General features: G+C 35.9%; 1 protein-coding gene across 2 annotated transcripts; it reads right to left on the reverse strand.

Annotated features, from left to right (window-relative positions):
• Nucleotides 1-231: 231 nt before the first annotated feature.
• On the reverse strand, nucleotides 232-14046 carry LOC104249268 (histone-lysine N-methyltransferase ASHR3). Of its 2 annotated transcripts, XM_009805661.2 has the most exons (11): nucleotides 13613-14046; nucleotides 10740-10886; nucleotides 10110-10274; nucleotides 9224-9250; nucleotides 7447-7564; nucleotides 7242-7338; nucleotides 6528-6621; nucleotides 6326-6404; nucleotides 2043-2214; nucleotides 1084-1164; nucleotides 232-593 (listed from the first exon to the last, which is right to left on the reverse strand). In XM_009805661.2, exons 1-11 carry the CDS (start codon nucleotides 13913-13915, stop codon nucleotides 425-427), a joined length of 1452 nt encoding a protein of 483 aa, XP_009803963.1. In that variant the 5' UTR covers nucleotides 13916-14046; the 3' UTR covers nucleotides 232-424. The 2 variants fall into 2 exon arrangements, with proteins under 2 accessions (XP_009803963.1, XP_009803970.1); XM_009805668.2 differs by lacking the exon at nucleotides 9224-9250.
• Between the last annotated feature and the right edge of the window lie 259 nt (nucleotides 14047-14305).

Genomic DNA, 14305 nt, shown 5'->3' on the forward strand with positions numbered 1-14305 from the left:
ACCCTAATGCAAGTATTAGTAGCTGCTTCTACGATCGAACTCATAACTTATAGGTCAACACGAAGATAACTTTACTATTCCTGCAAGACTTCCCTTCTTCAACGTTTTACTCATGCAATAAAAAAAGAAGGCACCAGAAAATCATACATATCCAGTTAGAATTGAAAGAAGGCAAAGAAATGAAAAAATATACATCTTTTACAATGAGGATTCTAGCACAATTCAGAAGAATGAGAGAATCAATGCTCAAATAACTATGTTGAAAAAGGGTGTATAACAGTATAAATCAATGTATCTGTGGCCAATGTAACAGCTTCATACAACAAAACCATTGTTCCTTTCTTCCTTTTTTTTTCAGTTTTGGTTTATTGCATTTAGTGGAAACAGCAAAATACAAAAACAAATGACCAAATAAAAGAATTGGCTAACACGTATTCAATTTAATGATCGCTAGGCAAGACGTAGATGTTCTCCTGCGTTTCGTACCCCAACAGATGTCCAGTGTAGTCACAATTTTCTTTTTGCTACCCAGATAGCCTTGACAATTTGAAGCTCCACAATTGCACTTTACTTCTGGTCCAAACTGCACAAATCTGCATATAAGAACAAATCAGATCTCTTATTCGGATTGAAAAGCAGAATGTATGTTGCAGATTGAGCTAATTAGCCGAATGCACATGTTGTGAAGTGTAATTCTTAAAATTAATACTATATACTACTTGGAAACATGAACATGACATTGTCTGCCTCATGTTGTGCGTTAGGACTATAAGAAAATACTACCACAACTTTGGTGAAATAAAACGATAAATCAAACAAAATCACATATGACATAACCGGAAGCTTCCTCTATGAAATTTACAAACACGCCACATATCACAGAAAATGATATGGCCAAATAGTCTTTGGATAAACAGGAGATTTCTTCATTGCCACTTAGCTCATACGAATCAAATCAACATATATTATTATGTATAACGACACAAGGTTAAAAGATAACTTGGAGGTATCGCCAAACATTAGATAGACAAGAAGAATACAAGAACCTAAAAATAGCTTTACCACAAACAAAAAGAAGCATACCTGTAATCATAGGTCAGAGGTTCTCCTACTTCAATGGATTGAGCAGCAAAGACACCAACTCGAGTCTCACCTTCAACCTGCCTTTAATAGGCAATAAAAGTAAAACCATTATAATGTTGATCACGACACACAATGAGCATAAAGGAAGAATCAAATATGTCAGACTGTAACACTTGCAACCTAAGAAATGATAAATCTGTGACTATCAAAAGAACGGGAAAAAAGTATATATATGTGGGAATTACTATATAGGAAAAATAAAATCCATGCCATTCTATCCGTATGTCTATTCATTACCAATTCCTAAACAAGATTGGATGTTAGATATGGCGAGAAGACTTGGTAGAAACTAAACACTAACAGATGAGGGCATCCCAAACAATTTCCACTAACCAACAGAGATCAGATGCCTATAGAAGGAAGCCATCACATCATCTGAAAAATGCCATAGTTCAGCATTCAATGTGTCATAACTCGTAAGAACCTAGATTGGCAACATGCACATAAATTGAATGACTGTTATTCCTGGGATTTCGGCTGGTCTAATATTAACTTCCCCTTTAGTTGGAAGTGTAACAGTGTAGAATGAATAACTTCGATAATTTCCTCTAGCATTCAATTATAAAGGAATAAATCGTAAAACCGGACAAAAATTAGAAGAGCCTATATTACTTTGAAAGCATGACATCACAAATAACATCCATGTACCTATTCTTTAGCGTGGTTTAAGGGCTATGTTCATCTAACTTAAAAAAAGTGGAGGTCTGGAATGTTAGTATTTGATTATATCCTTTGCAAAATTCACGTTGATGTTTCATTTCAAAATTCACAGCTCTAGTCTGATCCAGGAAGATGTCAATGGAGTAAGTTAACTCATGTCAAATATCACTAGCATCAGATCTCAAATAGTAATCAAAACAGCTGAAAAAGGGATACGCTATTAGAAGAAGTTAACTAACCATTTTTCCAGTTTGCAATTAGGATCACAGCTATGGTTGAGAAAGCGAGACAAGTTTCCTTTGAACGTTGCATCAATTGTGAAATCTTTCCGTAATTCACACATGTAGAAATTTTTCACTCCTTTATATTTCATATCCCACAGCCTTTTCTCGCACAAGGCATCATCAATAACTGAAACAAAACAAAAAAAATAGGCTTACCAATTTATAAGCATAACATGCTTGCTAAAAACAAAAACAAAATGTTTCAACATTTAATGAAATACATAATGAATGCACATAAATGGGTCACAAAAGAAAATTTAGATGCAAAAGAGTTTGACATTTCTGTATTCGAATTAACTAGCAGAAGTCCTCTGCTTTACATTGTACATTTCAGGTAGATGAGCCTGCTGAGCTGTACAAGGAATCGTGGATGACACAATAGTAAGAAAACAAGTAGATTTTAAAATGTCAAATAGACCCTTGGGATTCAAGAAAAGGATTTACATTTAATACCTTTCATATGGTATATTCTATTTGTTTTATTTATAAAGGTAAATCTAATTATGATAATTGAGAATTCCCGGCATACGAGATGCATAAAAAAGTAGGGAATCCTAAATCACAATATGATTCTCTTCGAAGACCATCTAGACATCTATATTGGCTGTAGTATGTTTAATGCATAAAAATATGTGGCATAGGTTCTTAATATTTGGAGTAAACCCAAACATTGGCAGGGGGAGGTGGGGCACTGGTTTATAGTAGTTTAAGGGACTTCTGTTCCAAAATTTGGTTTGTCAAATGCTAGGGAGTATATGAGTTTCGATTAGTGAGTGTGAGCAATCCAAAATTGTATAACCTCTTTTCAAACATAAGACTGAGATGCTGAAAAGCATCTAAGAATCCCAATGCTTTAGTCAAAAGTGTAACAGGTAATAATTTCAGTTATCAGCTAATGCCCTGAAGATCAGATCCTATAAAACATTTCAAACAAAAGTAGGTTTCCGAAAAAAGAAAATGCAGGAGGCTTTTGACATCACCTACGGTTGTTAGGATCAGACGAACCATTTCATCTTAAATTTATCTTTTAATACTCATTATTTTATACATAACATTTTATGTTCTTAATAGGTGTGACAAGATATAATCAGACAAGGAGAGATGAAGTGGCTATTTTGATGAATTGTTCAACTCGAACCACGAGAAATAACTTTATCAATCTCCATACATTTGTGTACGATAGATATCTTAGCTGCACTCGTAGAATCAGGCTGACAGAAGTAAAGAATGCCATGAACAATATGAGGATTAGGAAAGCTGTGGTGCATATGGTATCCCCATAGAGGTCTGGAAGTGTTTGGGAAGGCTGGAGTAGGATGGCTTGCCAAAATATTTAACGTTTCACAGAAAAGTGGTAGGATGTCTGGCGAGTGGAGAAAGAGTACTCAGATAGGATATATAAAAACAAAGAAGATATTCAAAGTTGTACAAACTATCGTGGCATTTATGAGACATATGATGAAACTTCGGGAAGAGTCATAGAGCGTAAATTTAGAGATATTACACGAGTAAAGAGAACCAGTTTGAATTTATGCATGATGGATCCACAACAGAATCTATATTTTTTGCTGAGAAGATCGATGAAATTATTCGCGAGAGAAGAAAGAACTATATATGGTGTTTATTGACTTAGAGAAAGTATAAGACAAAGTACCAAGAATGGTCATTTGGTGGGTGCTGGAGAAGAAAGGAAATCATATTATATATATAGTACCATAAAGGATGTGTAAAGGAATTGTCACTGTTGTGAGAATAGTAGTAGAGTTTTCCATGATTGTAAGTTTACACTAAGGATCGACATTGACCGCGTATTAATTTATCCTAGTTATGGATGAGCAAACTAACACTATACAGGATGAAATGTCGTGGTGTATGCTATTTGCTCACAGTATCATGCTAATTGATGAAACCAACGAGGGCATCAACCAAAAGGTTGAACTGTGAAAAAGCACTCTAGAGAGTAAGAACTTAGGATAAATGAAGTAGAACTGCATATACGCGCTGCAAGTTTTGTCAGCAAAAGAAAAGTGAAGTTGAGGTGAGATTAGACAGGATTGCATTACGTAAATACAAACAATTTAGATATCTAGGCTCGATGCTCCAGGAGAATGGTATGATAGATGAAGATATTACACATAGAATCAAAATAGGGTGGTTGAAATGGTCAAAAGTTACCATGCCAAAGCAACTTGGTGGACTAGGTATCAGGGACCTCAACATACATAACAGTGCATGCTTATGAAGTGGCTATGGAGATATTGTCAAGAAGGGAATACGCTATGGAAACAGGTGGTAACTGCAATTCATGGATCTCAAAGCCACTGATGCACCAATCTGTCAAGAAGACCATATGGAGTTGGGCCTTGGAAATTTATCAGGAAACTTTGGAATGAATTCTCTATGAATACCTATTTCAAGTTAGGAAATGGCATCAACATCAGGTTTTGGAAGGATAGATGGTTACAAGGGACTGTCCTAATGAATGAATTCTCAGACCTCTACCAGATAGCTAATGATCAAGATTCCTCTATCTCTCAGAATTGGCAAGACAATTGCTGGCAAATCCAATTCAGAAGGGACTTCCAAGACTGGGAAATTCCACAGTTGTTGAGTCTCCTGGCTAAATTAGAGGGATACTCAGTCAACCACAACATTGCTGACAATATTAAGTGGATGGATGGCCTCTACTCAGTAAAAGCAGGGTACTCTCATTTATGCTCAACTAATGAAATCATTGATAGATGGCCTTGGAAGTACATCTGGAAGACAAGTCTTCCCCCAAAGATCATTTGCTTCAGCTGGATAGCCCTTAATGAATCTTGTTTAACACAGGACAACCTTAACAGAAGATGTATGCCAATTGTTAACAGATGTTTTATGTGCTGGCAACATTCAGAGTCCAACAAACACCTTTTGCTACATTGCTCAGTTGCCTCAGACATATGGTGCATGTTTCTTTCTATCTTTGATCTCAGTTGGGTCATGCCACTAAGCATCAGAGAAGTCTATGAATTCTGGTCTGGTTGGAAAGTTGATAGAGTCATCAGGAAAGTCTGGCAGATGATCCCTGCTTGTATCTTTTGGTGTGTCTGGACAGAAAGGAATCGCAGATGTTTTGATGGGATATCAACTCCAACACACACACTTAAAGCTAGATGTCTCCTTTGGTTATTTAGTTGGCAGTATTTAGCCCCTGTAGATTGCCATATTAACTTTTTGGATTTTGTCAGCTCTTTTGCTTTAGCCTAGTATTTCTTTTCTTTTTTGTATCAAAGCTGACTCTTTCCCCCTCTTGTACTTCTTGCATCTTCTTGATGGCTTTTTCTATAAAACTCATTACTTCATCAAAAAAAAGGGTGGTTGAAATGGAGAAGTGTTATATGATAGAAGGATACCTACCTAAGTGAAAGGCATGCCCTACTAAGAAGTTATAAGACCAGCAATGTTATATGGGAGTGAATATTGTGCCACTATAATTCACATATCCACAAGAAAAAAATGTGTCTCAGGGATGCGGGCAGCGGGTACTAAAATGGATGTGTGGTCATATAAATTAGGATAAGATTTAAAAACCATATTTGACAGGAGCAACTAGCCCACGTGGAGGATAAAGGGGTCGCATGAGATAGTTTGGGCATATCCTGCGTTGATTTCCAAATGTACCGATCCATAGGTGTAAAACCATAGTGAGTAGTGCTAAAAGAGAACAAGGTAGACCTAAAATCATATGGAAGGAAATTGTATCAAAGGATCTACTTTCTCTTGGAATCCATACAGACCTAGCAAAAAATGAGGTACAATGCAATATCAATTAGTTAGGACTTGGGACTATGTTTTGGTCATCTTTTTTACAGTGTACTTTACGTTCAATGGTTTTTTAGTCTTTTCGCCCCGTCAGAGATTTATATGTCAGAGATTTTTACGTGTATATTTGTAAAATATACAAATATATTACCTTTTCAGAACATGCAGAGCACTTTTAGTACTTTATTTTTATGTTTATTTTAATCCAAGATGAGCTTAAACAAAGTGACATGATGAGTGAGGTTTCATATAGTCGACCCAAACTTGTTTTAGATTGAGGCGTAGTTGTTGTAGAGCATAACATTTTATGGGTAGGAATGGTTGAAAGATGTTATAATCACAACATTCAGTTACGTAAATAGTGACTTGTGAATCCATGAAATGTACTGAGAAAAGTATCTAAGAGTTGACAGCTTCACTTGTAAAATAATCACCTTCACCGATGTACTCAATTATGAAGTCACCTTTCTTTATGGATTCAGCTGCTACTACCCCCCAACCACAAAGTTCTGTCTGTGACATAGAAAAGAATCAGCCACAATAATGCATGAAGATATTCTACCGCTTTTAATAAACATGATAATCAAAACCACAAGCTGGGTTTTAAATAAACTTGAGTATCAAAACATGAGTCACCTTGACAACTTTTATCTTTTTCTCTCTCCGAAAAGGTCTGTTTGAGCACATATCAGAGCAACGGCACGCCTTCGAACAACTTATGCATTGAACCCTATTAAGTCACAATTTAACTGTCAAGAAAGCTCCTTATATATATATGTATATGTGTGTGTGAGAGAGAGAGAGAGAGATCTTCAAATGGAAGACTAATATACTGCATTCGGTTTGGCAAACATTTTCAGATAAACCAACTTTGCAGCTACTGGAACCCTATTCCCACTAAAAGTATCCAACATGCTGGACAAGGAAAGACTGTACATAACGAACAGACCACAATGTAGAAAATGCAGCAGTAAACTGAAGAACTACTCCCTTCAATTGTTGTATAAAATAGCTTGACTTGCCTATTAACTTTGCAACATGCAAAAGATATTATGCCCAGAATGCAAAAATGACAATATCCAGAACATAAGATTCAGAAAATTCTTTTCAACCTTTTTTCGGGGGTTTAATATTTTATCATTAGAACCTTTCCGATACAGGACCTTATCCTGCAACTGAGACACTTATGCACAAACAATACTTTCTCTAAGTTGCATCAGAAAATAAATCATCACTCCCTAGGATTCACATCAGGAATCATAGCACCAATACTTGCATTTTGACATGGAATATGAGAAACATCCAGTGTGACGAGAACAGATTAGAAAACCATGCAACGGTTGGCACTACCTGCAAACACAATTGTCCGAACATTCTGTAGATCTGCAGTTTGTGCACCCAATATCAGCATTAATGCCATCACGTTTTTTCTTAATGAGGTAGACATCTAATTCAGTTAAGGTTTGGCTGCATAGTATTACTTTTCCTGTTGACAAACTAACTTGGTGAATAGTACTACTATTTCTTAATGAGGTAGACATCATTCAAAGGATACTTCTCTTGATATGCACGTATGGTGGTGGTTCAAATCTGTTTTCAATCATGTCTTTCCAATTTATGTCAATCTTGAACTCCTCCTCCATGTATGGTAAAGGCAAATGATTGAATATCTCCTGTAATTTAAGGTTAAAATAAGTAAATCTGATAAGGATTCCAAACTGAAGAAAAGAAAACACTATTCAGAATCTTCTCGAAAAAACTAAGTCCCAGGGTTCTTAAAACCGTGAGATCTTTAACATTTATGAGAAATAAATGAGAAAGTGACAATCTATCCATCAATATTTTGAGAACTCTAGATTCTCTGAGTATCTAAAAGAACTAATTGAGCTTATGCCTCTAAAAGTTTTGCTTCAAACATTGAATGATATAGCTATATTGAGAAAGTCAAATAGATGGTAGTGAACTAATGGGAAATAGGAAATAGTATGATTTTATTACCAATTATATAACAAAAAAGAAAGGGGTGGAATGGAGTTAGATGGAGGTGCTGTAAAAAAGTGCATTGTGTGGGGGACAAGGTACAAAGACCCTATGTTACTCGGACTCTCCAAAAATGTTGTCGCACCCGTGTCTGATCCTCCAAAAATGCACTACTTTTAGAGGATTCGACACGCACCCATCAGCATTTTTGAAGAGTCCGACAACATAGCAAAGACCATATGGATTCATTCTTTGATTCACTACTAAGAGAGTATGAGTTATGATGTGATGGATGGCCTAAAGTATTTCTACCACGTGGGCTCCATCAAGGAGGAGTTATAACTCTTCATTTATTGTCCTTACCCAAAAGAAGAGTGGTGCTGAAGGACATAGGACTTAGGCCTACTGGTTTGGCAGATAATTTAATAATACATGTGCTCACAAAGAGTAAAATAGGTAATGGCTAAGCTTACCTTCACATTTCATAATTTATTTGTGGATAAAAGCAAATTCTTGATGCAGTTCTAATAGCAAATGGTGTTGTTTGCTTAAAGAGTATGAAGAAGGACTGGTCCAATCACATGTATAGACCCTTGTATTTTTGCTGTTCAATATTTCATTAGATGTTTCAGTAGAAAATGGATAAAGTAGTGCCGAGTCGGGGGCTATAGAAGATTGTTATCTGGAAAAAAAGAAAAAAAAAACAACTCGGAGAACAGCATTGTGTATATGAGTGTGTAATTTTTTTTTCCTTTGACTTATTTGATATGAAATAGATAGAAAAGTGTTCCAGAATAGTAGACGGATTTCTTGAACCTGCTAGAGGGCAGACAGTAGATGTAGTCTTTATGCTCTTTATGTTTTGATCTGCATTCCCTTTGTTATTGTACTACTTGTACCATCTTGGTACCTTCTATCAATAAAATTTTTACTATTTCAAAAAAAGTATAGTAGACAGATCAAAGAAGTATAAAACCGTCTTTTTATTTGATATATATTTTTAGTATAAACTATGCTTTCCTGAGCCGAGGGTCTATTGGAAACAGTCTCTCTATCCTCACAAGGTAGGGGTAAGGTCTGCGTACACACTACCCTCCCCAGGCCCCACGGTATGGGATAATACTGGGTATGTTGTTGTTGTTTTAGTATAAACTATAAAGCGAGCACCTTGTTGTATAGATAATTGAGTTAACTTGGTAAACGAGTGGGGTTGAGCCACATTTTCATGGTTATACTTGTATATTTTTTATGCTGTCTTACTATGCTATTAGTTCAGGGCTTTTTTATCAATGAATGAAAGGCTTTACATCTAATAATCACAAGCAAAAAACATGGTTTAATGAATGTCTAACCTCAAAATTACTCAATGGGGCTTCATGCTGCTTATCAAACAAGATACATCAGTCCTGTCAAGTCATCCAGCCTAATCAATCAAAAATAAAGATCCAGCAGTAGAAACTACTATATATTGGATTATTTTACTTTCCGTTCATAGCTTTCTCAAATACTAAAAGCGTCACAGAGATAACATCACAATAACTTAACTAGAAAAGAACGTGGAATTCTCAATCATCTATATTTCGTTATTGCTCAATGGGGAATAATGGATCACAAAGACGACAACAACAACAACAACATACCCAGTAAAATCCCACTAGTAGGGTCTGGAGAGAGTAGAATGTACCCAGACCTTACCCCTACCCTGAAAAGGGTAGAGAGGCTGTTTCAAGGACTCTCAGCTCAACAAGAGAGACAATAATATCAGAAAAGAAGCCAAAAGAAAAGGCATGTAACAACAAAAGATGCCAGAAAGAAAATAACAACAACGAATAAGGGAAAGGACAATAACACAAAACTATGCAACCAACCATGTGAACACAGCATAGACCGCTAACAAACCTAAACAAAACCCTATCAGTCTATTCGGTACAAAGAGGGAAGAACTCTCGACTACCCCCTAGCTCACCACCGTAATGCTCGACCTCCACATGTTCCTATCAAGAGCCATGTCCTCGGGAGGAATAATGGATCACAAGAATAATGAAAAAACACAAACTCTGTCAAATATTGCAGTCTCAAAAAGGAAAAAGTAACATTCACAGAAAAAACATTTAAGACAGTGGTTCCTCAAATGTTTATTCTGCATTACGAATTACGATCACTTCATTATTGTTTTCCAGAAGATGTTCTTATCCAAAAGAAAAAAAATTGTGCTGATGAACAAAAGAAGAGATTGACCTTCTCCAAATGCCAATCGGCAGAATGCTTCCAACAAATTACTCGCCCTGGCTGATCATTCAAATGAACCACGTGCTCTGGAAATGCTGCACACTTATCGTGTGATGCTAGTGGACATCTGATGCACCGCCAGAGATGTATCTTTTTATTACAAACATAACATACCTATTCAAGAAAACATCATATACACACTAGTTATACTGGTCCTCTCAGGACAAGGGCATGGTATTTAACTATTCTATCTTATAGATGGGAAAATGTACAAGAGAAATGATATTAATCTTTTAGTCTACCAGATAGATCATAACTCAGCTCAAAAGTAAAAGTTCCATGGAGGGAACTCTTCCCCCCCCCCTTCAATTTTAAGATTAGAGATTTAGTTCTACTGCACAAATCGAAGCAGCAGATACAAGTGGTATACTACATTGGTGAAGCTAAGATCCTAGCATGTTATTAAGGTGAGGCAGGAAATCGCAAAGGTTTAAGAAAGAAAATGTGAAAAGCTAAAACTGTTGTACAAATCAAAGTGACTGAGAGTACATCGTACTAATCAAATCTCGAATCAAACATATTAAGTAAGAAATGTGTTTTATGATCATTCAGCCAAGATGTATACAAAATCCAACTTACATGCTGAGGGCACTTAAATGTTTTGGGAGAAGATAACCCAAGTCTTTCTTTTGCACATTTTAAGTGGAAAACTCCCGTACAATCTCGAACAGAGCATCCTACCTTCTCACCAGGAAAAATTAATCTTTGGCAAACAGAGCACTCAACCTGACAAAACATTACAAACCATTGAAAACAATTGATCAAATATAACATCTAAACAAATGTATGCACTCCTAAAACTTTTAACAGAAAAGGGTAAAAGGCTGCTCTCCTGTGTGAGCTAATTACTTCTCAATCCCACTCATTCAATAGTATGCTACCATACTAAGGCCTCATTTGTTTGCACTTAATGGAGGTCTGAATCTTAATCATTCAGATCTCAGACACTAAGTGCGTTTGTTTTTAAAGTCTGAATCTTAATTATTCAGACCTTAATTAAGTGTGTTTGTTTTTTTAACTTCACAATCACTTAATGGGTCTGAATAGGTCTGTATGATTAAGATCTATAACAGAGACTTAATTTCATTAAGATGTTATCACATATTCATTATTAACTGCCGCCACCACCTACCATTATCAACTACCACCATGTTGCCACCACCACCATACTCAACCACCACCATCACGCGACCATCATCCTCAATCATAGCCGCCACCATTATCGATCATCATCACCCACTATCTCACCACTCCGACCACCATCATTCTCATCCACAATCAACACTCATCCACCTCAACTACCACAAGTAACCACCCCATCAACATCAACAACCACAGTCGGCACTACCCATCATTATAACCTACCACCACCCACCCACCCACCACCATCCTCAATCATAATCGCCACTACTACTAATCACTACTAGATACTAGCATGAACCACCATCATCAACCAAAACTACCACCAACTACTGTCTTTAGTCGACATTCACCCGTTAGCCATCACCACCAACAACTATCATATTTTAAAAAACTATATATTTTATTGATAGAATATTAGATTAGTTAGTATTTCATTTGAATTTTATGTTTATTAATTTTCAAATGAAGATAAATTGTATACATTCAGATGTTAAAAAATCAAACAGTCTTAATTATTTAGTATTAAGATCTTAATATACATCTTAATATATTCAGATGTGTATTCAGATTCAGATGTCTTAATCTTAATACACATCTTAATATTCAGATGTGTATTCAGATTCAGACGTCTTAATCTTAAAAAAAAAACAAATGAAGCCTAAATGCAATAATATCATGCATTAAAGAGCACAAGATTAATTATTTTTGCATTAAAGAGCACAAGAGGAATTGCTCTAATGGTAAGCAACCTCCACTTCCAACCAAGAGGTTGTGAGTTCGAATCTCCCCAAGAGCAAGGTGGGAAGTTCTTGGAGGGAAGGATGTCGGGGGTCTATTTGGAAACAGCCTCTCTACCCCAGGGTAGGGGTAAGGTCTGCGTACACACTACCCTCCCCAGACCCCACTAAGTGGGATTATACTGGGTTGTTGTTGTTATTGTTGTTCTCGATCGCCAATGGGATAAAGATTCTCAAATTCCCTTTGTTACTTTGATGGAGACAAGGTGTAGTCGAGCCATGTTGAGATAAGGTCATGATGTTTGACTCTAGCATTATGAAATGCTAAAAACCAAAAATAGCATAGAGTTCTCTTGGTGCTTTAAGCCGAAAAATAATAAAGTGTGGGTTTCCATAAAAAAAATGCACAAATGAAGAATAAATCAAAGTATACATACATTTATAATTCAAGAACAATTACCAAAACTAGGTTTTTGGGCTTAACTCAACCCCAAAAACTAGCTCATGAGTTGAGGATTGTTCAACAACATGTAAGGAGATAAACAATTTATTCTCCCACGTGCCTAGGTTTTGTCATCTGGAGCATGGACAACATAACATGGAGGCCAACAATGGGTAACTAAGAATTAGAATAGGTTTGGCTATGATACCATGTTAAGAAAATAGACCTTACACCTAAATCAACTCCAGAAGCCAGTACATGAGGCAAGGATTACTCAAAACCATGTAAGGGGAAAACAACTCATTTCATCAACAAAGTGGGATACTTAACTGCAAACACACCACAATTATATGGACAAAGGAATTGCAACAAACCATGATTAAGTGAAATCATTACATATTACTATTGCCCCTTCAAGATAGAGCTTACGAGTAACGACATTGCACACCTTATTGCCCTGGTCCTAAAGTGAACCTCTCTCTATGCGACGTGAAACACTCTACCTATTTCAAACCTAACTTCAAGGAATAAGCATGCTTTAGCAATTTATGATTACTACATTTTCTCCTGACATACTTTAAATTCATTAACAAGTATCATTAGGAAAAAGATAGAAGAAGAAATTTGCCAATTCCAGAGCATGAATAAGGGGCCTTTTTATGACGTGCCAGCTTGCAGGCACCTCAACTAATACCAAGTAACTCTGCACAACAAGACTTAAGCTGGGAAGAAATCACCTAGTTTTTTTGTTTTTCTACATTTTTTATTAGGACAAAATACAAGATAATAAGAAGAATGTATATATCATGGACAATTCCATTTTCAGCTAACATACTTTAAATTCATCAACAATATCATTGAACCTAAGATCTCATAATTCTCGCCTCACTTCATTGACCACTAGGTAACGCTACCAACCTAGACTTAGACAAATGATAAGAAATCGCCTAATGTTATTGCTTTTCTACATTTTTTTAATAAGGAAAAATACAAGATAACAAGAAGAATGTATATCTCATGCAATCCCAAATGGTAATAGTAGAAACCACATAACTACATTTTCTACTGATATACTTTAAATTCAATAACAAGAATCATTAAAAGGAGGAAACTATGAATAGAAAATTTACCAATTTAGGAGCATGAACAAGGAATGGCAAGAAACAATTGTTTTTATCAACACCAGCATTGACTTTCCTCTGAACCCAATCTTTAACATAATCATCCAAACTCTTTTTCGCCACTGACCCACCACCATACTGCCTCAAACCCCTATTTTCAAGTTTCAATTCATCTTCTTTATGCAAAATAGGGAACCCCATTTGGGTATTTGGGTCAGAAACAACAAGAGCCTGGATTTGGCTATCTGATTCACTTGAAATTTCAATATTTGGGTCCAAAAGATTGCCAAAATCAGGCATTTTTAAAACCATAAAGATTGATAATTAAGAGGGTTTTGGTGTGTAGTTTTTGGAGAGAATTGTTTCCATCAGTTGTATGTGTCACTGTGTGACTATGTGTGAGAGATAGAAGAGGGAGAGAGAGAAGGGGGAATGGATTTGGGTGGAAATTTCAGTGGGCGGGAAAAGCTAAATGTTTTTATAAGATTTGGTGAGGGGTAAAAGTGTTAAATTGAAGATTTTTGTGGAGAATAAAAGAAGTTAAATGAAGGGGAATGATTTAAAAAATATAATTTGTCAGTAATTGTTTGGATTACAAGAATTTCTTAGGTGAATTTTTCAAATTAAGTGGGCGTTTGGACATAAGAATTGTGAAATTCCGGAAAAAAATAAAATAAAAAAATCAAGTAAAAATGGTATTTT

The sequence above is a fragment of the Nicotiana sylvestris genome, chromosome 11, assembly GCF_000393655.2.
Source record: "Nicotiana sylvestris chromosome 11, ASM39365v2, whole genome shotgun sequence".
Taxonomy (NCBI): Eukaryota; Viridiplantae; Streptophyta; class Magnoliopsida; order Solanales; family Solanaceae; genus Nicotiana; species Nicotiana sylvestris.

Bases quoted from the DNA above. Each gene is read 5' to 3' on its own strand.
- LOC104249268 (XM_009805661.2), bottom strand. From the start codon at position 13,915: ATGGTTTTAAAAATGCCTGATTTTGGCAATCTTTTGGACCCAAATATT. The intron at 10,887-13,612 runs GTAAATTTTCTA...ATGTTTTGTCAG, and splicing joins TTGTTCATGCTCCTAAATTG to GTTGAGTGCTCTGTTTGCCA. The intron at 7,565-9,223 runs GTTAGACATTCA...CTTAAATTACAG, and splicing joins CCCCATTGAGTAATTTTGAG to GAGATATTCAATCATTTGCC.